The sequence below is a fragment of the Muntiacus reevesi genome, chromosome 10, assembly GCF_963930625.1.
Source record: "Muntiacus reevesi chromosome 10, mMunRee1.1, whole genome shotgun sequence".
In the NCBI taxonomy this organism is placed as follows: domain Eukaryota; kingdom Metazoa; phylum Chordata; class Mammalia; order Artiodactyla; family Cervidae; genus Muntiacus; species Muntiacus reevesi.
The window spans coordinates 45,628,299-45,655,710 of NC_089258.1; the positions used below are offsets into that span (position 1 = coordinate 45,628,299).

At 38.4% G+C, this 27,412-nt stretch overlaps 1 protein-coding gene across 1 annotated transcript in view; it reads right to left on the reverse strand.

The window, feature by feature from the left end:
* Window positions 1-27,412, reverse strand: part of LOC136176275 (CUB and sushi domain-containing protein 1) — a 1,594,796-nt gene that overhangs the window by 189,753 nt on the left and 1,377,631 nt on the right. The window contains exons 36-37 of the mRNA XM_065946402.1: window positions 26,848-26,952; window positions 2,329-2,447 (exon numbers count right to left, since the gene is read on the reverse strand). Coding sequence (XP_065802474.1) covers window positions 2,329-2,447; window positions 26,848-26,952 — 224 coding nt within the window. The remainder of the gene's footprint in view (window positions 1-2,328; window positions 2,448-26,847; window positions 26,953-27,412) is intronic.

Here is a 27,412-nt window from a genome sequence, read left to right on the forward strand (position 1 = left end):
ACTTATTAGCCTAAAATGGGAATTTTCTTTTTTCCATCTTTTACAAGAAAAGCAAAACAGTTTTAGAGAAAAGGAAATCATTAATCCTGTAAATATCCAAGATTTATATTTGATGCATCCTGTCTCTGCAGTTTTATCCTGAGTCACACTAGGCAGATGCATTTATAGACATTTGTGCATAAATCATACAAGGAACAGTGCTTTTCATGAATACTGTAATTTATGCACACTGCCAGTCCAAATATACTGGTGTGTTAGCAAAATTTCCAATTGTTAGCAATTTTTTGAAAATTCTAGAATCCTTTTTAACTCATGTGAGTGAGAGAGACTCACAGCTTGTATACTCAATGCTTGACACGGTTATGAAGGAAAAAAAAAAAGAAATCTTAGTTTGCATTTGAAAACCTGAGCCAAGTGGCCTGCCTGGGCTCTACAGATGTATGCCTGCAGACCTTTATCTACAAGTAGCACATTAAACAATTCATTATAAGACATGTCTTTACTAAATAACCCTTTCTAGTTTCTTCTCTGAGGGCTGGAGAAGTCTCCCTCATAAAAGGATGCTGGCAGTAACTGCAAAGTGCCATCATAGAAGCATAGAAAGAAGGTGAACACAAGGGAGTGAGCCCAAGTGATAGCAGGTGGGACTTGGAGAAATGGAGGCAACATGGTATTTACATGGTTTATGTAAATTTATGAAGGGCAAAATAAATAAATGAAAACAACCAAAGGCATATTAATAAAAAGGCTTGTCAGTATACAGTGAGGTGTTCCTCTAAATGAAACCCTTGGGATTGACTCATAATTCTTTTTACTGTAACACATGAAATGGGAGACCTCTGTCTTAAACAATCAGTTACCACTGCCTTCACGTGCTTGGTTACAAACTTGCTTCCATGGCAGACCTTTCAGCAAAGCTTTTTCAATAACTGTTCTACTTTCCAAGTGTCTGCCCACCTTTCTCCAGAGCCAAAGCATTACTATAATACCCACCAAGATCTATACATGCAGGTGGTAGGCTTTTTTGGGTGAAGATGTCTATATATCTTGATGTTTACTTACAATAATAGCAGTGCTGGCTTTCCTTTACTGAAGTATCAGGCATTTTGCTGATATTTTCTCAGACTAAGAACCCGGGCTGACTTCTGCACATGGCCCCTGTGGATCTGCCGGCTTCTCTGCCCCTGATTCCTCCCAGGGCCTGGCTCACTTCCCCCTCCCCATCAAAGATGAGCCCCCAGTGTCCACACTGTGTGTGGACTAATGCAGGTTTGTACATGAAGCACTCGACAGGCAGGCCATCAGCTTCCTACAATTGCTATTGCTGCTCTCACTTGTCTCAGTTACGCAAAACATTTACTCCAGCACACATGCAGAAATGGAATCACATACTACACTGTCATTTCACTGCTGTGTCACTGAGACTTCTTTCTGATGATGACTCAAGCTTTATTTAGGCTGGTTACAGAATATGACTAAAAATAATGCTCTTGAAATACTATCAGCTTCAGTGTTATAATAAGCAAACAGCAGAAAGTACTCTTTTACTTGAATTAACTGAAACATAGAAACATAAGTAGGCTTAAATATTTCTATTGGACTTTGGAATAAATATACTTGCTTAGATTGCACTGTCCACTGTTGGTAGGGAGAATTATACATGAATTATGCTAAAGGACAGAGATAAACTATTTTGGGAATACACTTATTTGTGGTTAACTCAGAAAAACAAATGACTGGAAAATGACTAATGTTGCTATACACTGATGTATAAAATGTTTATTAAACTTTCATACAAAAAACTTTTAATAGAAAAACCAATAAAAGATTATTAGAAATCTGCTTAATGTTTCTTGAAAATTGTTTAAGTCTATTATTTGAGCCCCATATTTACCTGACACACAAATGGACCCTTGATTTACTGAATTAAATCATAAGAACAGCTTGCAGTGCAGGACCAGCACGGGACTCACAGCCGGTCCAATAATGGGGTTGCTGGGATGGTGCTATTAACTAGACTGTGCCACCGCTTTGTCCCTGGGAATTGTATCTGTATGGTTACTGGGAGACTACACATTTCATTCGGAAATAAAATTATTATGAAAATAATATACTCAACTTTGAAAGGATCCTTTATCATTTAGAAGCTATTTCTGCATCATCACTGACTTTACCTGTATGCACGGTTAATGCAAGAGCTCTGATTCACAAACGGAGTGAGAAAGTAAGCTAGGTCTCTCTGCGCATCTTGGGCTTTGTCTTCAGTGAGCTGGCTGAGGATCACCGCGCTGAGTCCATTATCAAGAAAGTCAAAACAAAATGAAATACCTGCAGCGTGTACCCAGGCTCGCATTGGAAGGACAGCACGTCATTCACCATGTATCGGTCTCCAGTTTTGATGCCGTTGCTGGGAAGGGCTGGCTCTTGGCAAGCAGCAAGACCCACAGCTATGAACACACAAGACACACACTTATAAGCCATGTAGAATAAACAGTGTTCTTATTATTATTCAAATAGCAAAACAGTGTTTCTCTGCTGCTCTTCTCCTGTAGAAATGAACAAAGATGTTAACTCTCTCTTGTTTACCAAGAAAACTCTAACTTCCAATCAGCTATGAGCTAAATTGTAAATACTGGTTTGTTTCACTTTCATCATGTATTGAATCTAGCATTTCTTGAAAGAATAAAATTCTTTCCTTCCACATTTAGCATGAAACACACCAGTCCTAATGCATACACATTTTAAAAGATCTTTAAAGAAACCGCTTCCTAGATGCAAACACCTATGATATGGCTCCTTTGCTTTTTGTTTTTCAAGCATTCTGAGAGGTCTTTTTGAAAACCTTTACTGTGAATTTGGGAATTCTATCCTTCTGGAAAAATATGAGAACAAATATTTTACTATTTATTTATTTTTAATTTTTTTAAAAATTGTAGTGGTTTTTGCCATACATTGACATGAATCAGCCATGGATTTACATGTGTTCCCCATCCTGATCCCGCCTCCCGCCTCCCTCCCTATCCCATCCCTCTGGGTCTTCCCAGTGCACCAGCCCTGTGAGAACAAATATTTTATATTCAGTCTATCTCTTTCTCATTTAAAGACAACAACAACAACAACAATTAAGTGGGCACTTTCCTAAATGGAATTGCCTCTAGCTAAGGCACTAACAAAAATGTTTTAATTGCATCATATGATATTGGAATTCAGCTTAGAATTTCATACAAATTAACTCTAAGAAACATTTAACATTGACGCTTATTTGTATAAACTCTGTCCTACTTTTTGAAGCGTGATGAGCATGGGATTCTGTAAAAGACACACACTTTGGGCCATACCCCAGAACTACTGACTCAAAATCTGCTTGGTAACACCATCCCTGGTGATTCTTATGCATTAAAGTTTGAGAACAATTTCAAGCCATGAGACACACAAATTTTGTCTGGGATAAGTGGGTGTGAGGTGTATTATAATATTTTCCTAAGTAAATTGATTTTTCCTTAAATGACTGTATATCAAAAACTATAAAACACCTAGGCATTAACTGGCAATATTTTTTATTCCTAGCATAATATTTTAAGCCATTTGGGATTTTCATAGATGATAAAATTGCTAAATATGAAAAATATAATCACTTATGCTCTTAATGTTTTTTTAAATTTGCATAAGTCTAATTTATCTCCTAGAATGTCGACATTCACGCTTGCCATCTTCTGTTTGACCACTTCCAATTTGCCTTGATTTATGGACCTAATATTCCAGGTTCCTATGCAATATTTCCCTTTACAGCATCAGACCTTGCTTCTATCAACACTCAGCAGTGGCCACAGGACTGGAAAAGTTAAGTTTTCATTCCAATCCCTAAGAAAGGCAATCCCAAAGAATGCTCAAACTACCACACAATTGCACTCATCTCACATGCTAGTAAAGTAATGCTCAAAATTCTCCAAGCCAGGCTTCAACAATATGTGAACCGAGAACTTCCAGATGTTCAAGGTGGTTTTAGAAAAGGCAGAGGAACCAGAGTCAAATTGCCAATATCTATTGGATCATCAAAAAAGCAAGAGAGTGCCAGAAAAACAACTATTTCTGCTTTATTGACTAGGCCAAAGCCTTCAACTTTATTATGGATCACAATAAACTGTGGGAAATTCTGAAAGAGATGGGAATATCAGGCCACCTGACCTGCCTCTTGAGAAACCTGTATGCAGGTCAGGAAGCAACAGCTAGAACTGGACATGGGACAACAGACTGGTTCCAAATAGGAAAAGGAGTATGTCAAGGCTGTATATTGTCACCCTGCTTATTTAACTTATATGCAGAGTACATCATGAGAAATGCTGGGCTGGAAGAGGCACAAGCTGGAATCAAGATTGCCGGGAGAAAATATCAATAACCTCAGATATGCAGATGACAGCACCCTTACGGCAGAAAGTGAAGAGGAACTAAAAAGCCTCTTGATGAAAGTGAAAGAGGAGAGTGAAAAAGTTGGCTTAAAGCTTAACATTCAGAAAACTAAGATCATGGCATCTGGTCCCATCACCTCATGGGAAATAGATGGGGAGAAAGTGGATACAGTGTCAGACTTTATTTTTTTGGGCTCCAAAATCACTGCAGATGGTGACTGCAGCCATGAAATTAAAAGGTGCTTACTCCTTGGAAGGAAAGTTATGACCAACCTAGATAGCATATGAGAAGATAATGGCACCCCACTCCAGTACTCTTGCCTGGAAAATCCCATGGATGGAGGAGCCTGGTAGGCTGCAGTCCATGGGGTCGCGAAGAGTCAGACATGACTGAGCGACTGCACTTTCACTTTTCACTTTTATGCATTGGAGAAGGAAATGGCAACCCACTCCAGTGTTCTTGCCTGGAGAATCCCAGGGATGGGGTCGCACAGAGGCAGACACGACTGAAGTGACTTAGCAGTAGCAGATACCATAGTAAAAAGCAGAGACATTACTTTGCCAACAAAGGTCTGTCTGGTCAAGGCTATGGTTTTTCCAGTGGTCATGTAGGGATGCGAGAGTTGGACTGTGAAGAAAGCTGAGCGCCAAAAAATTGATGCTTTTGAACTGTAGTGTTGGAGAAGACTCTTGAGAGTCCCTTGGACTGCAAGGAGATCCAATCAGTCCATCCTAAAGGAGATCAGTCCTGGGTGTTCATTGGAAGGACTGATGCTGAAGCTGAAACTCCAATACTATGGCCACCTCATGCGAAGAGCTGACTTGTTGGAAAAGACTCTGATGCTGGGAGGGATTGGGGGCAGGAGAAGAAGGACGACAGATGGCTGGATGGCATCATCGACTCAATGGGCATGAGTTTGAGTAAACTCTGGGAGTTGGTGACGGACAGGGAGGCCTGGCGTGCTGCAATTCATGGGGTCGCAAAGAGTCAGACACGACTGAGTGACTGAACTGAAATGAAATTATCTCCCTCTCTTTAGTAACTTTAGAACATAAAATGCAACTATTCAGTATATTTAAATTTCACCTTTTTTCCTTCTTATCACATATAGGCATGAACTCCTATTGTATGCCATTTATTTTTTATTTGACCCTTAATAGATATTTAAATTAACCTTGGTATAAAGTTTCTAACTATAGTTTGAAATATGAAAAAGATACTTTATGATTCTGAAAACACATGATAAATATGCATTTATTTTTGTCTAGTATTTAGAGCACAGAAGAACTATACAAAAAAGATTGTCATGACTCAGACAACCATGATGCTGTGATCACTCACTTAGAGCCAAACATCCTAGAATGCGAAGTCAAGTGGGCCTTAGAAATGATCACTATGAACAAAGCTAGTGGAGGTGATGGAATTCCAGTTGAGCTATTTCCAATCCTAAAAGATGATGCTATGAAATTGTGCACTCAATACGCCAGCAAATTTGGAAAACTCAGCAGTGGCCACAAGACTGGAAAAGCTCAGTTTTCATTCCAACCCAAAGAAAGACAACGCCAAAGAATGCTCAAACTACTGCACAATTGCACTCATCTCAAATGCTAACAAAGTAATGTTCAAAATCTCCAAGCTAAGCTTCAACATTATGTGAACCATGAACTTCCAGATGTTCAAAGGGGATTTAGAAAAGGAAGAGACACCAGATATTAAACTGCCAACATCCAATGTATCAACAAAAAAGCAAGAGAGTTTCAGAAAAACATCGACTTCTGCTTTATTGACTATGTCAAAGCCTCTGACAGTGTGGATCACAACAAACTGTGGAAAATTCTTAAAGAGATGGGAATACCAGACAACCTCACCTGCCTCCTGAGAAATCTGTATGCAGGTCAGGAAGCAACAGTTATAACTGGACATCAAACAATAGACTGGTTCCAAACTAGGAAAGGATCATGTCAAGGCTATATATTGTCACCCTGCTTATTTAATGTATATGCAGAGTACATCATGTGAAATTCTGGGCTGGATGGATGAAGCACAAGCTGGAACCAAGATAGCTGGGAGAAATATCAATAACCTTAGATAGGCAGAGGACACCACACTTATGGCAGAAAGTGAGGAATGAACAAAAGAGCCTCTGGATGAAAGTGAAAGAGGAGAGTGAAAAAGGTGTTTTAAAACTCAAATTTAAAATAAAGGAATCCAGATTGGAAAGAAGTAAAACTCTCACGGTTTGCAGATGACATGATCCTCTACATAGAAAATGCTAAAGACATAATCAGAAAATTATTAGCACTAATCAATGAATATAGTAAAGTTGCAGGATACAAAATTAGCACACAGAAATCCCTTGCATTCCTATACACAAACAATGAGAAAACAGAAATTAAGGAAACAATTAGATTCACCATTGTGACGAAAAGAATAAAATACTTATGAATAAATCTACCTAAAGAAACAAAAGACCTATACATAGAAAACTATAAAACACTGATGAAAGAAATTAAAGATGACACAAATAGATGGAGAAATATACCATGTTCATGGATCAGAAGAATCAATACAGTGAAAATGAGTATACTACCCAAAGAAATCTATAGATTCAATGCAATCCCTATCAAGCTACCAACGGTATTTTTCAGAGAACTAGAACAAATAATTTCACAATTTGTATGGAATTACAAAAAAACTCAAATAGCCAAAACAATCTTGAGAAAGAAGAATGAAACTGGAGGAATCAACCTGCCTGACTTCAGACTATACTACAAAGCTACAGTAATCAAGACAGTATGGTACTGGCACAAAGACAAAAATATAGATCAGTGAAACAAAATAGAAAGTCCAGAGATAAACCCACACACCTACGGACACTTTATCTTTGACAAAGGAGGCAAGAATATACAACGGAGAAAAGACAATCTCTTTAACAAGTGGTGTTGGCAAAACTGGTCAACCACTTGCAAAAGAATGCAACTAGAACACTTTCTAACACCATACACAAAAATAAACTCAAAATGGATTGAAGATCTAAACATAAGACCAGAAACTATAAAACTCCTAGAGGAAAACTTAGGGAAAACACTCTGACATAAATCACAGCAGGATCCTCTATGAACCACCTCCCAGAGTAATGGAAATGAAAGCAAAAATAAACAAATGGGACCTAATTAAACTTAAAAGCTTTTGCACAATGAAGGAAACTATAAGCAAGGTGAAAAGACAGCCTTCAGAATGGGAGAAAATAATATCAAATGAAGCAACTGACAAAGAATTAATCTCAAAAACACATAAGCAGCTCCTGAAGCTCAATTCCAGAAAAATAAATGACCCAATAAAAAAATGAGCCAAAGAACTAAACAGACATTTCTCAAAAAAAAAAACAAAAAACATATAGATGGCTAATAAACACATGAAAAGATGCTGAACATCACTCATTATCAGAGAAATGAAAATCAAAACAACAATGAGGTACCATCTCATGCCAGTCAGAATGGCTGCTATCCAAAAGTCTACAAACAATAAATGCTGGAGAGGGTGTGGAGAAAAGGGAACCCTCTTACACTGTTGGTGGGAATGCGAACTAGTACAGCTACTATGGAGAACAGTGTGGAGATTCCTTAAAAAACTGGAAATAGAACTGCCATATGACCCAGCAATCTCACTGCTGTGCATACACACTAAGGAAAGCAGAATTGAAAGAGACACGTGTACTCCAGTGTTCATCGCAGCACTGTTTACAATAGCCAGGACATGGAAGCAGCCTAGATGTCCATCGGCAGATGAATGGATAAGAACGCTGTGGTACATATACACCATGGAATATTACTCAGCTATTAAAAAGAATACATTTGAATCAGTTCTAATGAGATGGATGAAATTGGAGCCTATTATACAGAGTGAAGTAAGCCAGAATGATAAAGACCAATACACTATACTAATGCATATATATGGAATTTAGAAAGATGTTAACAATGACCTTATATGTGAGACAGCAAAAGAGACACAGATGTAAAGAACAGACTTTTGGACTCTGTGGGAGAAGGCAAAGGTGGGATTTGAGAGAACAGCATTGAAACATGTATATTACCATATGTGAAATAGGTCGTGAGTCCAGGTTCAATGCATGAGACAGGGCTCTCAGGGCTGGTGCACTGGATGACCCTGAGGGATGGGATGGGGAGGGCGGTGGGTGAAGGGTTCAGGATGGGGGACACATGTATACCTATGGCTGATTCTTGTCAATGTATGGCAAGAACCACCACAATATTGTAAAGTAATTAGCCTCCAATTAAAATAAATGAATGAATTAAAAAAATAAAAACACTCCACATTCAGAAATCTGAGACCATGGCATCCAGTCCCATCACATCATGGCAAATAGATGGAGCAACAATGGAAACAGTGACAGACTTTATTTCTGTGGGCTCCAACATCACGGCAGATGGTGACTGCAGCCATGAAATGAAAAGATGCTTACTCCTTGGAAGAAAAGCTATGACCGACTTAGACAGCATATTAAAAAGCAGAGACATTACTTTGCCAACAAAGGTCTGTCTAGTCAAAGCTATGGTTTTTCCAGGATTCATGTATGGATGTGAGAGCTGGACTATAAAGAAAGCTGAGCACCAAAGAATTGATGTTTTTGAACTGTGGTATTGGAGAAGACTCTTGAGAGTCCCTTGTTGGACTGCAAGGAAATACAACCAGTCTATCCCAAAGGAAATCAGTCCTGAATATTCATTGGAAGGACTGATGCTGAAGGTGAGACTCCAATATTGTGGCCACTTGCTGCAAAGAACTGACTCATTTGAAAAGACCCTGGTGCTGGGAAAGATTGAAGGCGGGAGGAAAAGGGGACAGCAGAAGATGAGATGGTTCGATGGCACCACCAACTCAATGGACATGAGTTTGCGCAAGCTCTGAGAGTTGGTGATGGACAGGGAAGCCTGGTGTTCTGCAGTCCATGGGGTCACAAAGTGTTGGGCATGACTGAGCAACTGAGTTGACCTGAGCCTTTAGAGCAAGATACACAGATAGATATAGTTAAAATGAACATATTTTTTCCTCAACTTATCATACTCATCGTTTCACCTTGCATTGTGTATGGTTTTCAAACTTCAAAAATAATATGGTATTTTAACAGGACAGCTTAAAGTAATAATGAAGATAATAATCAAAGAAAGAGGAAAGCAGATACAATAGAGCTTGGTACAGTTGCATTATCTGGCATAGCAAAGAGGTTGAAGGATAGATAATGCCAATGTATGAGCCTTTGGTATACAGCAGGTCCTCATATACAACCTAGGGAATATATAGGTTACTCCTTAATTCTGAAAAGGAAAAGAAATTTTCCAAGCATATTGTTCACTTTAACCAATTAATTAACGTTCTTTTGCATAATACAGAAGTTTTGTTCACAATCTCTGTAAACCCATAATCCAAAAATGGTATTAAACATCAGACAATGTGCTATAAAACAGGTGAATAAAGAACTCACAACTTCACTTGAGGAGACCTCTTGGAAAGTTGACAGAAAGTGAAATAAATGTTAAATGTCATGATCACGTAGACCTAAACCTACATCTGTAACCCGGACACACTCAGGCTTCTATACAACACTGCTTAATGTCCAACACATGTTCCTGACAGCAAAGAGTATCTGTAAAGAAAGGGCCTTAATTAAGTAAACAGTATCCAAAGAAAAGAAACTACCTGTTTAGTTCATTTTCTAAGAAGTTTAGTGTATGTGTAGAGCCAAAAAATATTTTATCTGTAAACTGTGGGCAGGTTCAGTCCACAGAATAAATGCTATTCTATTCCTTCTATTTAACAGATTATAAGATCTGTCTGAAAAGCAGACCTTTTCAAAGCATAGGGACTGTATGTCCAGTGTCAAGAAAAGAGATCCCATGAAATTGGGGGGAATAGAATTTTTAAATGTGACTGAAGTAATCATTAGTTTAAAACACTATTATAACTTTAAATGTTATATGTAATTGCAATGATCATAACAAAGAAAACATTTATCTAATACACATAAAGAGAAATGAGAAAGAAAATAAAATGTCACTACAAAAAACACCTATGAGACCAAAAAATGGAGTATAAGAGGAAAATAGAGACTAAAATGCTATGATATACAGAAAACAATTTTTTTCCCCAGTAGTCATGTATGGTTGTGGGGGGTTGGACCATCAAAAGGCTGAGTGCTGAATAACTGATGCTTTTGAACTGTGCTGCTGGAGAAGACTGTTGAGAGTCCCTTGGACACCAGGGAGATCAAATCAGTCAATCTTAATGGAAATCAACCCTGAATATTCATTGAAAGGACTGATGCTCAAGCTGAAACTCCAAACCTTTGGCCACTTTATGCTAACAACTGACTCAATTTATCTATAGAGTCAAAGGTAGGTATCCTTTGTAGATATTCTTATCAAGATCACAAATGGCATTTTGGGCTGAAATAGGAAAAAAAATCCTAAATTTCACATGGAATCTCAACGGACACTAGACAGCCAAAACAACCTTGAGAGAAAACAAACTTGGGGGCCTTGCACTTCCTGATTTCAGAAAATACTTATGAAGCAGCAATCAAATGAGTGTGATACTGGCATTAAGACAGATACATAGACTGATGGAAGAGAAGAGAGTGCTAAAAGTAGATTCTTACATATATGGCATATGTAATGATCTTCTACTAGGTGCTAAGATTACATCCTAGAAAAACAAGAGTCTCTCCAACAGATAGTGTTGGAAAAACTGGATAATAAGGTACAAAAGAATAAAGCTGGAATCTTACATTATATCATGTACCAAAATGAACTCAAAATGAATGAAAGATCTAGACATAAGACTTGATATTCTAAAGCTAGAAGAAAACAGGGGAAAAGCTTCTGGACATTAGATTTGGCAATGATTTCTTGAATACAACACAAAAACACAGGCAACAGAAGCAAAAAGAGACAAATGGGATTACATCAAACTGAAAAACTTCTGAGTATCAAAAGAAACAATCAATAGAGCAAAAGTCAACCTATTCATTGAGATAAAATGTTTACAAACCATGTATCTAATAATGGTTGATACCGAGAGCATGCAAGGAACTTCTACAACTAAGCAACAAAAAATCATCATTTAAAAAAATGAACAAAAAACTTGAACAATTATCCAATAATACATGTGTGAATAACAAGCATATGAAAAGATGCTCAATATCACTAACTATTGGAATAATGCAAACTTAAACCACAATGAGATATCACTTCACACTCATTAGGATGACTGTTAACAAAATAAAAGGAAAAAACAAGTGCAGGCAAGTTGTAAAGAAACTAGACCCCTTGTGTACTGTAATCACAACAGGAAATGTCGTAGTGATTATTAAAAGCAGTATGGAGTTTTCTTAGGAAACTGAAATATAATTAATACATGGTCCAGCAACCCCACTTCTAGGTATATAGCCAAAAGAGGTGAAGTCAAGGGTACAGTGAGGCACTGTGTTTAAAAAGGCAGAGATAGTAAAACCTGAAGAAAATCATGGCTACAGTTCATGAGAATGTCAAGGTTTAGAGGAACTGACATTTAAAAATGAAAAGATAAATAGATGCTCAAATTAGGATTTAAAAAAAAGTGCGTTCTTGCTGATTCCATAGCTGTTATGAAGAATTGCAAAATACCATGGTGAACTGTGGTAAAAACCCTCCAGGAAAGGAAATTTTGCTTCATCTGCATTTGTTACATGGCACATAAAGAATAGACAACACTGATATAGGAAATTCAACAGTTTAGACAGTGGGAAATAGCTCTGTCTCATTTCACCTTCCAAAACTGCTTTGCTTCTTGACACTTGAAACTTTTCTCATCACCCACTTCATCCACTTATGTGACTGGCATCCACTCCCCTGAGTCTACTGTCTTGATCAAAAGTCTGATAGGACTAAGGCTCTCATAAATGATAAGCTGCTGGCTGGCTAAGTCACAGAGCCACTAGTCATTACTTATTCCATTTCTTCCTTAGTTACCATGAAAAACTTGCGGGACTGGCTGTAGAATAGAGAATTCTTTCAAGTTTTAACATCCAAAGGATGAATTTGATAGAATAAAGTCATGAATTTTAAGCTAGTGAGAAGACCCTGAAACCAAAGTAATGGTTAGAAAAATGGAATACTCATAATTTTCAAGTAACCACAATTTATCAATGAAGTCATAATTTTTTTTTGCATGTGTGACTCTTCTGCAATACGTTCTCTGTAAAACAAATATTCTCCACACTTACCATTATGAATGAGTGATCACAATTTATCAATAAAGTCATATTTTTTTTTTTGCACGTGTGACTCTTCTGCAATACGTTCTCTGTAAAAAGAAATACTTTCCACACTATGCCATTATTAAGGCATAGAGAATCTAAACATGTATAGATAAAACCACTTCAAAAACTGATCAATTCTTTCATGTCATTTTTCTACATTTGGACTCAGAAACCCACTGTGACTCAACAATTTTGCTTGTCCAGAATATTCATAAACTCAGTTCACCTAAACAATATAGTATTTGATAAAAGTGAACACACTCAGACACTAAATGATCTATAAAATCATAATGAGGGTTACGAGTTTGAGTTCAGTCACTCAATCATGTCTGACTATTTGTGACCCCATGGAGTGCAGCATGCCTGGAGATTCTCAAACTCATGTCTTTTAATGCCTTCCAATCATCTAATCCTCTGTCATCTCCTTTTCCTTCTGCCTTCAATCTTTCCCAGCATCAGAGTCTTTTCCAATGAGTCAGTTCTTTGCATCAGGTGGCCAAAGTATTGGAGTCTTAGCTTCAGCATCAGTTCTTCCAATGAATACTCAGGACTGATCTCCTTTAGGACTGACTGGTTTGATCTCCTTGCAGTCCAAGGGACTCTCAAGAGTCTTCTCCAAAACCACAGTTCAAAAGCATCAATTCTTTGGCACTCAGCTATCTTTATAGTCCAGCTCTCACATCCATACATGACTCCTGGAAAAACCATAGTTTTGACTAGACAGACCTTTGTTGGCAAAGTAATGTCTCTGCTTTTTAATATGCTGTCTACGTTGGTTCTGATGCTGGGACAGATTGGGGGCAGGAGGAGAAGGGGACAACAGGATGAGATGGTTGGATGGCATCACCAACCCGATGGACATGGGTTTGAGTAAACTCCAGGAGTTGGTGATAGACAGGGAGGCCTGGTGTGCTGCGATTCATGGGGTCGCAAAGAGTCAGACATGACTGAGCGACTGAACTGAACTGAGGTTGGTCATAGCTTTTCCTCCAAGGGACAAGTGTCTTTTCATTTCCTGGCTTCAGTAACTATCTGCAGTGACTTTGAAGCCCAATAAAGTCCGTCACTGTTTCTATTGTTTCACCATCTATTTGGCATGGAGTGATGGGGTCAGATGCCATGATCTTCATTTTTTGAATGTTGAGTTTTAAGCCAACTTTTTCACTCTCCTCTTTCACTTTCATCAAGAGACTCTTTAGTTCTTCTTCACTTTCTGCCCCAAGGGTGGTGTCATCTGTGTATCTGAAGTTATTGATATTTCTCCTGGAAATCTTGATTGCAGCTGTGCTTCATCCATTCAGCCCAGCATTTCGCATGATGTACTCTGCATATAAATCAAATAAGCAGGGTGACAATATGCAGCCTTAATGTACTCCTTTCCGGATATTGAACTAGTCTGTTGTTTCACGTCCAGTTCTAACTGTTTCTTCTTGACCTGCATACAGATTTCTCAGGAGGTAGGTAAGGTAGTCTGGTATTCCCATCTCTTGAAAAACTTTCCACAGTTTGTTGTGATCTACACAGTCAAAGGTTTTGGCATAATCAATAAAGCAGAGGTGGAGGTTTTACTGGAAATTTTTCTATGATCCAACAGATGTTAGCAATTTGATCTCTGGTTCCTCTGCCTTTTCTAAATCTCCCTTGAACATCTTGAAGCTCATGGTTCACGTGTGTTGAAGCCTGGCTTGGAGAATTTTGGAGGGTTGTATCCTTTTGTAAATCGAGCTCTTTGCCATTCTCAAAAAAAATGTGGTCACACTGTAGTCTTCAACTGCAAATATCTCAATCAGATTTTTTCATACATTTATGTGCAACCCCATACTGCAATTATCAAGGATTATGAGGAAAAACGGAGATGGAAATGGCAACCCACTCCAGCATTCTTGCCTGGGAAATCCTATGGACAGAGGAGTTTGGGGAGCTACAGTCCATGGGGTCACAAGTGTCAGACATGACTGAAGCAACCAAACCACCAAATTGAGGGGAAAAATACTGCTATAAATGAGAGGTACATTTGCAACAGTCTCAGATAAGGAAGTCAGCAATGCCAACAGCAAGCAATCTACAATTGAGCAAAAAGTAATTAAAAAGGTCCACATGACTTTCATTTGCAAAGTTTATTAGCACCACACTTTTAAATAGTTTTTACTCATAAAATCACAAGATTCAGTAAAAATCAAATGCTTTGAGTATTAATAAAAAATAACCATACAAAATTTATTTGCTTTCTCTATTACTCCTCACTTGAAAATAACTGGATGTACTTTCAGAAATCTGACTATGTGTGGGATGGATGGACCACATGGAGAATTCAGTATTTTAAGTCACCACATCTTCGCACACAGTACCCAGATCAAATACACTTTCAAGGCCAGACCCAAAGCCTTATTTTGAGCTTGACCCAACTCTTCTTCCATCAGCTTCCCTGCCTCCTCTGAGCCAGAGAACTAAACTGACGACTCCTGTGACAATCATGTCTCCTGTGAGGATGCCCACTCTCCTGTTCCTGTCCAGGTGGGTCTCTACTCAACAGCCTAGTTGATCTGTTTGAAAAATAAGACATTTGAAAAAATGTCACTTCCCTGACAGAAACCATTCAGTGTCTTCCGATTGTTTTCACAACAAAATCCTGGGCTGTAAGGTAGGGAACACTCTTCAACTAGCTCCCTCTTTCACTCTTGTTACCTACCTCTCCTTTGATTGTTCCCAAAGCTCCCTCTGCAGCTGACATTTCTTCAGAAGTATAACAAGTCTTTCCACCTGGGGTGACCGCTGATAGTTTCCTTTGACCATAATATGTTTCTGTAAGTTTTGTTGTGACTGAATGTTGGGTATTGTCTCATTTTTCCTTCAACAAATATTTTCAGTCTAAGAGCATTGCAGTTACTTTGTACCTAAGAACACTGTTCATTTGCGTCAAGGTTCTGAACACAATCTACAACCATCACAGTGCTTTCTTGTATATTATGTCCCCACAACTAAAATGTAAGTTCTGCATAAGCTGAGACCATACCTGGTTGCCCCATGACACCATCTACAGAGGTTGGAGGACAGAGCAGGCATACATGAGATTCTCCAACAATTGGGGATGAATGCAGTGACACCCACAATTTATTTTAGGGGGACTAGAATAGGGATGGGGGAAAATTATCACCAAAAGAAGATGGAATCACAGCAAACGTGGACACTCTATGAAAACCATTCAAAATGGAAAACAATCAAACACAAAAATAGTCTCAAATGAGACACAAGTGAGGGGATGCACCAAATGACAACTTGAGTTCCAAAATCACTGTGGACACGGACAGCAGCCATGAAATTAAAAGATGCTTGCTCCTTGGAAGGAAAGTTATGAGAAACCTACACAGCATATTAAAAAGCAGAGACATTACTTTGCTGATAATAGTTGTGTAGTCAAAGCTGTAGTTTTTCCAGTAGTCATGTACAGCTCTGAAAGTTGGACCATAAAGAAGGCCAAGCACTGAAGAATTGATGCTTTAGAATTGTGGTTCTGGGTAGAAGACTCTTGAGAGACCCTTGGACTGTAAGGAGATCAAACCAGTCAATCTTAAAGGAAATCAATCCTGAATAGTCATTGGTAGGACTGATGCTGAAGCTGAAGCTCCAACACTTTGGCCACCTTATGCAAAGAGCCGACTCACTGGAAAAGAACCTGATGTTGGGAAAGATTGAGGGCAGGAGGAGAAGGGCATGACAGAGGATGAGGCAGTTATATGCCTCACTGTTCAGCGGACCTGAGTTTGAGCAAACTCTAGGAAATAATGAAGGACAAGGAAGCCTGGCATTCTGCATTCTATGGGGTTGTGAAGAGTCAGACATGACTCAAAGACTGAACAACAATAATAATTTGAAACCAAACTCCTTTTCGTGTGGGCAACTCTCTGAGTCACGGCCTGAACGAGTAGCAGCAGAATTTGTCTAATGATTGATGATTCTCTCAACAGCAACCAGAGACTAGCTGATAAATAGTTAATGATGAGACCCACCTCTGAAATCAGTGTGGGGACAGTAGTTGGTGATCAGCGGAGCTTAAGATTAAGCTTCAGTTCTGTACACTCTACCCTTTCCTTCCCAAATCTGTTAATGCCTGAAATTCCAAAGACATATCCAAGGACAACTGGAAAACTGAATTTCAATCCCTTTATTTTAGAAGACATCTAACTAAAGACCCCAGGGATTAAGTAATTAAATCACATCTTTCACTTAAATGTGATACTTGGTAAAATGCCAAAATATCACTGTTAGTAGGAAAGTTTTAATCAGTTACCAGATTTTTGTGTATGTTACTTTCAACCTCAAATAAAGTTAGGATTCTCCTGTCACCCAGCAAAGGTCTGTTACTATTGAATGCCTAAAATAGTCTTGTAAGAGAGACCTCATGTTACCAGAAGGAGCTCTGGAGCTGTCTGGAGTGTTAGATAGAAGTCAGGATATGCAAGACTTTAAACTCACCCATGGTTCCTGGTACAGAGCCCATGGTAGGAGATAAAGAAGACATGAACTGTCAATTGGTGCTAATGATATCAATTTTAATAGAAGGCAGGAGTTGAGAGGGTCTCAGAATATATGGATCAACAAATGATTGACATATAGTTAAATACAAAAATGGGCTTAACTGATACGATTAAGATCAACCTTATTACAGGACTGAATGGGCATGGCTTACTGGACGCCCACTCTGGTGGAGGTACAGAGCTGTCATCTCTGGGTGCACAGAATGAAATACTCATAAATGCACCCCAGGACATATGAGGTGTCATCTTGTACAATGTGTCATTGGACTGTGATGTTTATTTACACTCACTATTCAAGTTGAGAAACCTTATTAGTATTATTAACATAGTACTCACAAGTGCCATTAAAACATGCATTATTATAATCAGCTAAACCCCAAAACAAAATTTTTGGTGTTAAAATAAATTTTTAAAATGTATTAATAATTTGCCTGTATATGTGAGGGTCACTGTTATCATAGAGGGCTACTTCAAGCTGTCAATATTTAACTATTCCTCTTGTACTTTTCATTTCTAAAACTTAAGGCATTTTCCAGAATTTTAATCCTCATTAGATACTTCCTTTTGACTGACAGTTTTGAAACGAGTTCACAAAGGAAATGAATGTACTACTTACTTGATCACTACAAACAAACAGGGGGAAAGTATTTTAAAAGAACGTGCGTTAAAAATACTAAAAAAAAAAAAGAACACGTGTTATAAACATAACTTTAGTGATAATATTTTGTTGACCCAGAAATCAATGCAGTTTACTATGTGGCAACCCACTCCAGTATTCTTGCCTGGAGAATCCCATGGACAGAAAGGTCTGGCGGGTCACAGTCCACAAGGTCACAGAGAGCTGGACACGACTGCAGTGACTCAGCACACACAGCAGAGTATGCTATGTTCTCACCAGTACATCAAAAAGTGATACCTTCACCGTCATGTAAAGTTCACTCTTGAATTTTCTAGAGAATCTTTTTTTGAAGACAACTTCAGTTGTAAACTATAAGTGCTTTATAGAATATACAACAAAGAAGGAACTTATCTTTTAATTACTGTTTCTTTATTAAAAGATAATTAAATTCTATTTCCTTTTTTGCATTTATTGTCATAAATCTGAAGCTAAATTTAGTACCTAACAATAGCAATTATTTTAAATCTCAGTGGCTAATATATTTATATGTTTCTCTTTAGTTTGGCTGTCTTTTAAAAATTTCTTTGTTGTACACGTACATATTTTTATCTTAAGTTGTACCCAATAACTAAAGAACAGACAGATTATCTTTTTATAAAAATCTTGACAGTCTTACTTTTCATTCATCTAGGTATGCATACTTTGAGTGAGATGTTATAAGATCATGATATATAATATTAGTTTTCACTATACACATAACTACCAATTATATAAATACACATGAGAAGGACTTAATCATGCATAGTACATTTTGTAGTTGTATCTCAAAGAATACTACTATATTACAGTTAGTTCTAGGTCAATTTTTAATTGAGAAAAAAATTTGTCTGAAATACTATAGTAAAATATTTTATATTTATTTTATAATCATCAGTTTAACTAATAACCATTAATACCCTTAACTTGGAAGATGCCAAAATGTGAAAAAAATCTCCATTTGACTCTACCTTGTTAAGGATAAGCATTCATTTCAAACAAAGAAGGAATCGTTATACTTACTTTTCTCTGAATTTTTGTTTTTTCATAATAACTACAAATCACTAATTCCAAACTCCTATCCTTTTTTCAGAATAAATGTGCTACTACAATACTACTGTCTCTTTTTCTCTATCACATGAGGCTTAGATGTTCCAGGGTCTGACCCATCTGTATACTGTCCTGTAACAAAGGGCCAGAGTCTGAGACATGCGAGGTTAGCTTCCACTTCAGAGTCCGCCCTCTGCTGGGCTTCTGTTTAGAGAAGAATAGCTAACTTTTCGGCTCTGTAGGACATTTGAAATTCACACTGCACAGCAGCTTCTCTATTTCACTTGCTTTCCAGGGGTCAAGTGTCATATCTCATAGACTCCAAAAATATTCTGTTAACTCCAATGGATTTCCCAGTAGTGAACAGGAGTGGAAGAAGGTCTCTTGAGAATGATGGTACATAAAGAAAAGATATTATTATGAAAAAATTCATAAATAGAATTATCTTGGTGCTGTTTAGACAGTGTCACATATTATCACTAAATAGGCTTGAATAATTGCAGTGGCCCCTCACTGGAGGTCAAATACACTCAATGGGTTTATGATATTAACTTGGTGTAGTGCCACTAGATGAAGTCTTAGATGGTTCCCTGTGGACCCAGAAATTATCTTCCAACTTAGCCATATAGAGTGGTGAGTAAGCTCAGTCACAGTACTGGGTCTAAATTAATAAACAAGGTGTTAGTAATATGAAGTATGATCATTAAACAAGCACTGCTGTGTGCACAAATCAGGAAAAATAATTTTTAATTCAAGCAATCTTTCAATGGAGAATAATTCTCAACTAGATGAATTCATTCTAATAATATATTTATAATATAAATATATATTAAATTTAATTCTATATCATTTATCTATAAATATCTCTGTACTTTTTCACAGTTATGAAGAAACGTATATTACTAACTTAAAGTTATGTGTATTACATGCTTAGTTTATGAGACTGTACAGGACTGTGTGTGCGTCTTTATGTGACATTCAGTTCAGTTCAGTTCAGTCACTCAGTTGTGTCTGACTCTTTGTGACCCCATGGACCACAACACGCCAGACCTCTCTGTCCATCACCAACTCCCGGAGTTTACCAAAACTCATGTCCACTGAGTCGGTGATGCCATCCAACCATCTTATCCTCTATTGTCCCCTTCTCCTCCTGCCCTCAATCTTTCCCAGCAACAGGGTCTTTGCAAATGAGTAATCTCTTCGCATCAGGTGGCCAAAGTATTCGAGTTTCAGTTTCAACATCAGTCCTTCCAATGAACACCCAGGACTGATCTCCTTCAGGATGGACTGGCTGGATCTTCTTGCAGTTCAAGGGACTCTCAAGAGTCTTCTCCAACACCACAGTTCAAAAGCATCAATTCTTCGGTGCTCAGTTTTCTTCACAGTCCAACTGTCACATCCATACATGACCACTGGAAAAACCATAGCCTTAACTATGTGCCATTAGCAGGTATTTTTTGTTTTTTGTTGTTAAACAAGAAAGGATAAAGGATATGTATTAGATAGACAGATTATACTTATAGATAGATGATTTTGTTTAAAACTGGTCATTCTAGAAAAACTTCTTCATGGTCAATCTAAATAAATAATTTTAGTATTCATCTATCCTTGAAGTAGAGCAATTTTAACACCCACAAAAGACTTCCATGTCTACCTAGGATATAGAAATATGTATAATAAAATCTCAAGTACGCTTTAGCAGTGAGAAAATTTAAACTGCAAAATCATAGTCATTGTTGAACTCATCGGGGAGCTGAGGTGTTAGGTACCCAGGTGACATCAGTTCCCAAGGATTAGTGCCTCCAAGGGGAGGCAGGGCACATGAACTGTCACTGTGATGGATCACCGGAGAGAAAGGACTGACTCCCATAGGCAAGGGCAGATTAGCTACCATCTTAGCAATGGCCAGTTCCCAGAATGGGTCTCCAGCTGCTCAGGGCCCCAGACAGAGGGAGGTTCTGCCCTTCCATCATTGCACCTCTGCCGAGTAATTAAGAGAAACACTGGGGGCCTGGTAAGAGCCTGGAATCAGCCTCTCCCTTACCACCCCTCACCACTACCAAATATCATTGTTTCTATGGAGAGGGGCATGGAAGCTCATGTACTTCCCCGAATTTTTCTCTTTTAGGAAAGAAAGAGTTAAACCACTTTCAGTAGCAAAAACCTGTTCCCTCCAGGGCACAAGAAGAGAGGCACAGGAGCCTGGAGAAGGGTGTATAGAGAAAGTCTACGTCTGGGGTGTAGCAGGAGAACCAGTGAGCTTAAGATCCTCTATCAGTACCAAGACCATGATCTTCTGACACTAGGGGGCAGTCAGGAAATTCTCTTCAAATACCAGCCACAGGTAGAAGCTTATAATCGGGAGGGTGGGCAAGATTGCTGAGAACACCCCATCCCACCAGGCACAGACTCTCAGGGTCTGACTTTGGCTGGGAGAGAACTATCTTGACACCAGTGTAAGCTTAACATGGAGAAACAAGCAACAGCATCTACTACTGGGGAGACACAGAAGTCTGGAAGGATAGCATCTCTTTTGAAAAGGCATTCAGGGAAAATTGATAGCTAAGGTTGGACTAATGACTGAGAAAAAGCCTCCAACTAGGACTTGGCAGTTGCAGCTCACCACTGAGGAGCTGATGCTCTGAAAGTAACCATAGCAACAACAGAACTCAAACCCATGGCAACTCCTGATTCAACAGGCTAACATAAGTGGTGCCCATTCCTAGCACAAATATTAATAGCATCACTGATTCAATGGACATGTGTTTGCGCAGACTCAAGGAGATAGTGGAGGACAGAGGAGTCTGTCGTGCTGCAACCCGTGGAATCACAAAGAGTCAGACACGACTTAGCAACTGAACAACGATAAAGTAGGGTTCTACTTTATTAGAAGTGGCGCCCATCTTTAGTAAAGTATTTAAGAAAAAACCACTTTGTCTAGAGATAAAGCAGTCAGACTTTGCACAGTCATATAGTGGAATATTGGACAGATATATCAAATATAAAAATATGCTAAAACATCTAGTGGACAAGACAGTGTTCATGAAGAGATGGAGAAATTATGGCAGAGAGACTATTTATAAGAAACTGGCAAGTGGAAATTCAAGGGGGAAAACACAATATCTGAGATGAAGATTTATTTCAGTGGGCTCATTAGCAGACTTAACATAGCCAAGGAAAGACTCAGAGAATCAAAGGTTAATAGTAACTACAAAAACTGGAACACATAGAGTGTGAATAAAACAGAACTGCAGCCAAGAATTGTGATACAATGTCAACATGTCCAATAGATGTGTGAATGGAGTTTCCCCCAAAACAGGAAAAGAGAACGGGGGAAATAACTATTTGCAATGATAATGGTCAAGACATTTTCATAAATATTATAATGGAAGACATTAAACCTTAGATCCAAGAATGTGAGAGTCACTGAACGGGATGAATATCAAGTGTGCAGACACACCATAGTCTATCTGATGAAAATAAAAGATAGAGACTTGTAAAGGAAGCCAGAAAATGGACAAATACACAGCCAGAAGAGTTGCAGCTTACTTCTCATCACAAACTGAGCAATGACAGTGAAGGGGCACATTTTACGTGTGTGTGTGGGCCATGTGCTCAGTCGTGTCTGACTCTGTGTGACCCCAAGGACTGCAGCCCCCCAGGCTCCCCTGTCCATGGGATTTTTCCCACAAGAATACTGAAGTGGGTTGCTATTTTCTCCTTCAAGGGATCTTCCTGATGCAGAGATTGAACCTTTGTCTCTTGCACAGGTAGGCAGGTTCTTTACCACTTAGCCACCAGGGAAGCCCTATTTCTTTTTAAACATACTGAAAAAGAACTTCTGACCCAGATTTCCAAACCCAGCCAAAACATCATTCAAAAAATGAAGGCAAAATGGTGGCTTTTTCAGAAAAACAATAGCTGGGAAAATTCATTGTCAGCAGACCTGCCCTATAAGAAGAATTGAAGGAAGTTCTTTAGACGGAAAAAAATTAAATGGAAACTTGGATTCACCCAAAGAAATAAAGAGCTCCACAGATGCTAAAAATAAGGTAAATATAAAACATTTATTTTCTTATTTTCTTCACTATGAAGAATCAATATTTAAAGCAAAAAAGTAGAAAATTATTTGCAGGTTTTATAATACACAAAAATAAAATGTAAAACAACAATAACATGAAGGATGGATGGAAGAAATTAGAAGTACAAGTTTGTAAGTTTCAACAGACACAAAGTGAAATAACATTATGTGAAGGTAAGATGTGGAGAAGGCAACGGCAACCCACTCCAGTACTCTTGCCTGGAAAATCCCATGGACAGAGGAGCCTGGTGGGCTGCAGTCCGTGGGGTCGCACAGAGTCAGACACGGCTGAAGCAACTTAGCAGCTGCAGCAGCAACGTAAGATGTGTTATATTAAAGACCATATTTTAAACTTACCTATAGAGACCCTTAACGTTTTTAAGACTTCTCTCTAATAAGACCATAGTGGAGATAAATTGGAAATTAAATAAAAGATTCCATTAAACCAAAAGCTATCAGAAAAAGAGGGAAAAAATCAATAAAATACAAATAGTATCAATAGCAACACTCCATCAGGGTTTGGGTGTTTAATCTTATTTGTCCTCTTTCCACCAAATTGCAAATAAAAGTGTTTGCTTTTTGTTTGAAATATTCCCGTCAGTGTTCATTTGGAATTATGGACTGTTATGATTAACAGGGTGCTTCTCTGTTGACTCAGTGGTAAAGAATCCGCCTGCGCTGCAGGAGCTGCAGGAGACTTGGGTTCAATCTGTGGGTTGGAAAGATCCCCCAGAGAAGGAAATGGCAACCCACTCCATGATTCTTGCCTGGAGAATCCCATGGAAGAGCCTGGAGGGCTATAGTTCACAGGGCTTCAAAGAGTCGACATGACTAAAGTGACAAGCACACAGGCACCTAATTAACAGCGACTGGCCTTCACTTTCATGTGAGAAACTCAGACTTCTCAGACGGAAGCAGGGGTGGACTTGATGAAACAGCTCAGGTTTTAGGATCGGACCAACCGCATCTCCAAGACTGAGTCCCAAGCCCCTTTCTCTTCCACACACCATTCAGCTCCTAGCGACAGGTGGTGGCTCCCTTAGCACGGAAGGGCGGTCTGTGCGCTTGTTCTGATTGGACAGTTGTGATTCCTGGGCAGGTGCTCATTTGTGATGAAACACATTTGCGTCTACATGTGCTCATTCTGTAAGTCGTCAGCAGTCTGACCCTGACCTGAGCAGGCTGGACGCACGAGGGGCTCTGTTTCTTCTCCTTCAAGGCCTGGTGTTAGCCGCTCAGCCCTGCTGCTGCTGCTGCTAAGTCGCTTCAGCCGTGTCTGGCTCTGTGCAACCCCATAGACGGCAGCCCACCAGGCTCCCCCATCCCTGGGATTCTCCAGGCAAGAACACTGGAGTGGGTTGCCTTTTCCTTCTCCAATGCATGAAAGTGAAAAGTCAAAGTGAAGTCGCTCAGTCGTGTCCAATTCGTAGTGGCCCCATGGACTGCAGCCTACCAGGCTCCTCCGTCCATGGGATTTTCCAGGCAAGAGTACTGGAGTGGCTTGCCATTGCCTTCTCCGTGCTCAGTCATGACTGACTCTTAAAGACCCCGTGGGCTGTTGCCCACCAGGCTCCTCTGTCCATGGGATTTCCCAGGCAAGAGTACTGGGGTGAGTAGCCATGCCCTTCTCCAGGGCACCTTCCTAACTCAAGTCTCCTGCATTGCAGGCAGATTCTTTACCATCTAAGTCAGAGAAGCCCTTTTAAAACCTAAGCACACCTCAAAAATGGAGTTGTTTTGAGGACAGTTCAATAAATAGCTGTAACATGTTTATAGCAGGACCAGGCACAGAGCTCGTTGCTGTTTTTACTCTTATTTCATGGGTATATATTTTAGTGAAAAATCTGAATTGAAAGGTGTGCAGACTGGAAATACACAATTTAAGGTAGATGTAAAAGCATGTTAACGGATATATATGGCTAAGTCCCTTTACTGTCCACCTAAAACTATCACAGCTTTGCTAATCAGCTATATACTCCAGTTTAAAGTTTAAAAAAAAATGAAAAAGAAAGGGCCAGAGAGTAAAAAAAAACATGTTAGAAGGTTATGAATATTAGACAATTTTTGACAACTTACTTCAACAATCCTTACATTGTTTGGTGTTCGCCTTAATAAGATTAACTCTACAAACACTTTGTATAATCCAAATTTTAAACTGACACAAAGAGTTAGAACAGATTAAACACACAGAAGATAATGGCATGATCCTCAGAATACTATTAGTGTCCAAAAACAATGATTCGGTAAAGAAACCCACAGATGAAAACAGCATTCTGTGTGGCCAAGTAAAAAAACAAATAGATTAAATAATGAAACAAGGCCTTACATCCTTGAACAAGATTAATTTCAGTAAGCAATATGTTCATCTTTCTTTTAATGAATTTAATTGGCTGAGAACAAAATGAAATGCAGGTGATTACTATTAATATATTGGTGGAGCTGAGGTCTGTGTGAGTCATGGATAATATTTCACGGTAATTGTAGACTAATTATTTCAGTAGCACCTCTTTCTAAAAGGAGTGAATGAAGAGTCAGCCACAAGATCACTTTGAGAGGAAGAGATGGGCACATTGATCAAATCTAATGCTGTTAAAAATATTAGTGAATTTACTGACACTATCATAAATAAGGTTTATAGTTTGCTATCTACAGATGTTCACCATATGTATCAAAGTAGTGATTTTTCCAGATATATTCTACATAAATAACATCCACAGTATCATTTTACGCAGTCACTAATGCAATCCCATTCAAATAAATTGGAATATACTTGCATACAAATACCGGTAATAAGTAAGGAAATTCAACTGGAATGCAAAACAGCCCTGTGGTTTGTGTCTGGTTCAGAATATTTATCATCAGCTGGAAATCTGGCCATTCAAATACATGCATGCATTTACATCCCAACAAACTGTTTATCTCAATTCAAAGGATCACTTATTAAAGCTTATCCATGTATTTGCTTATTTGCAACTGCTTATTAAACGAGATGAATATCAACATTAAGCATTTTTAGTGCTTGAAAACATGTCCTAAACTAAACTTTACTCTCATTGGAAATTCTGATTTTGCTTTTACAAGGTTTACCTGCATAATCAAACGCCAAAGTGGATTTGTGAATCTGACCTTTGTCATCCCATTTATCAGACTATTAACTCAGTCTCACATCCATTTTTTAAAAGGTTAACATCTCCTTTGCATTACCTTCTTCCAATTAAAATGAATAATACACAAATGTAGGCACTGAAGGGGCTGCTCTCTGTTGCTCTCTTTCTAACAGCCTCTGAGACTAGAAATAGAAAGAGCTTATGACCATAATCTATTTGGAAATTATGACTTCTACATTTTTGGATCCTTATTTGAGTATTTTCTACCACTCACAAGAAAAACTAGCAATATTACAAATGGGTATTTTGTACTATTTTTCTTTTTAACACACATGGCCTGAAAGCAAAGCCAATGTTTTATCTAATTATTCCAGATCCTAACTTCTTCATTTCCCTATAAATTTGTCTTTCACAATATGATTATGTTATACAATATAATATAATAAGATATAGCCCCAATAACAATATATTGTTACAGTATTGTGATATAATTATGTAACAAAATATTATATTAATATTTATGTAATAACAATATAGTTCATAGAGATTGGTTTTGTAACACCCAACTACATGGAACTTCTAAACATAACTTTAGAACAAAATTTCACTGTGTAACAAGGGCAGGGACCCACTTCCTCTTTAAGAAAATCACTCAGTGTTACAGGGAAAGCCAGATGCAGAGACAGGGAGCTTACTTTTATACTCCAGGTGGAAGCCAGCAGCGGCCACACTGATGTCCGACTGGAAGTGCAGGTAGAGCTGGTTGGATGTGCTATTGAGCAGCGCTGGCACCGTGGTACCTGCGGGAAGGGATGCAGGCTGGGCTTTAGTATCAGGGATGTGTTCGCTTCTCTCATTATAAAATCAGAAGAATATCACACTAAGTGCTGTAAGTCAGAGAAGGATATATGTGATATCAATTATATGTGCAATCTAAAGCATAATACAAATGAACCTAATTACAAAACAGAAACCGACTCACAGATACAGAGAATAGATTCAAGTTTCCCACAGTGGAAAGGGAGGCAGGGAGGGATAAATCAGGAGTTTGAGATTAGCAGATACACATTCACATACAAAACAAACAGACAACAATGATATACTGATATATTGTATAGCACAGGGAACTATATGCAGCGACTTATAATAACCTATGATAGAAAATAACCTGGAAATGTACACATATCTAACAGAATCACCTTGTTGTACACTGAAGCAAGTGCCATACTGTAAGTCAGTTATATTTCCACAAAAAAGAAA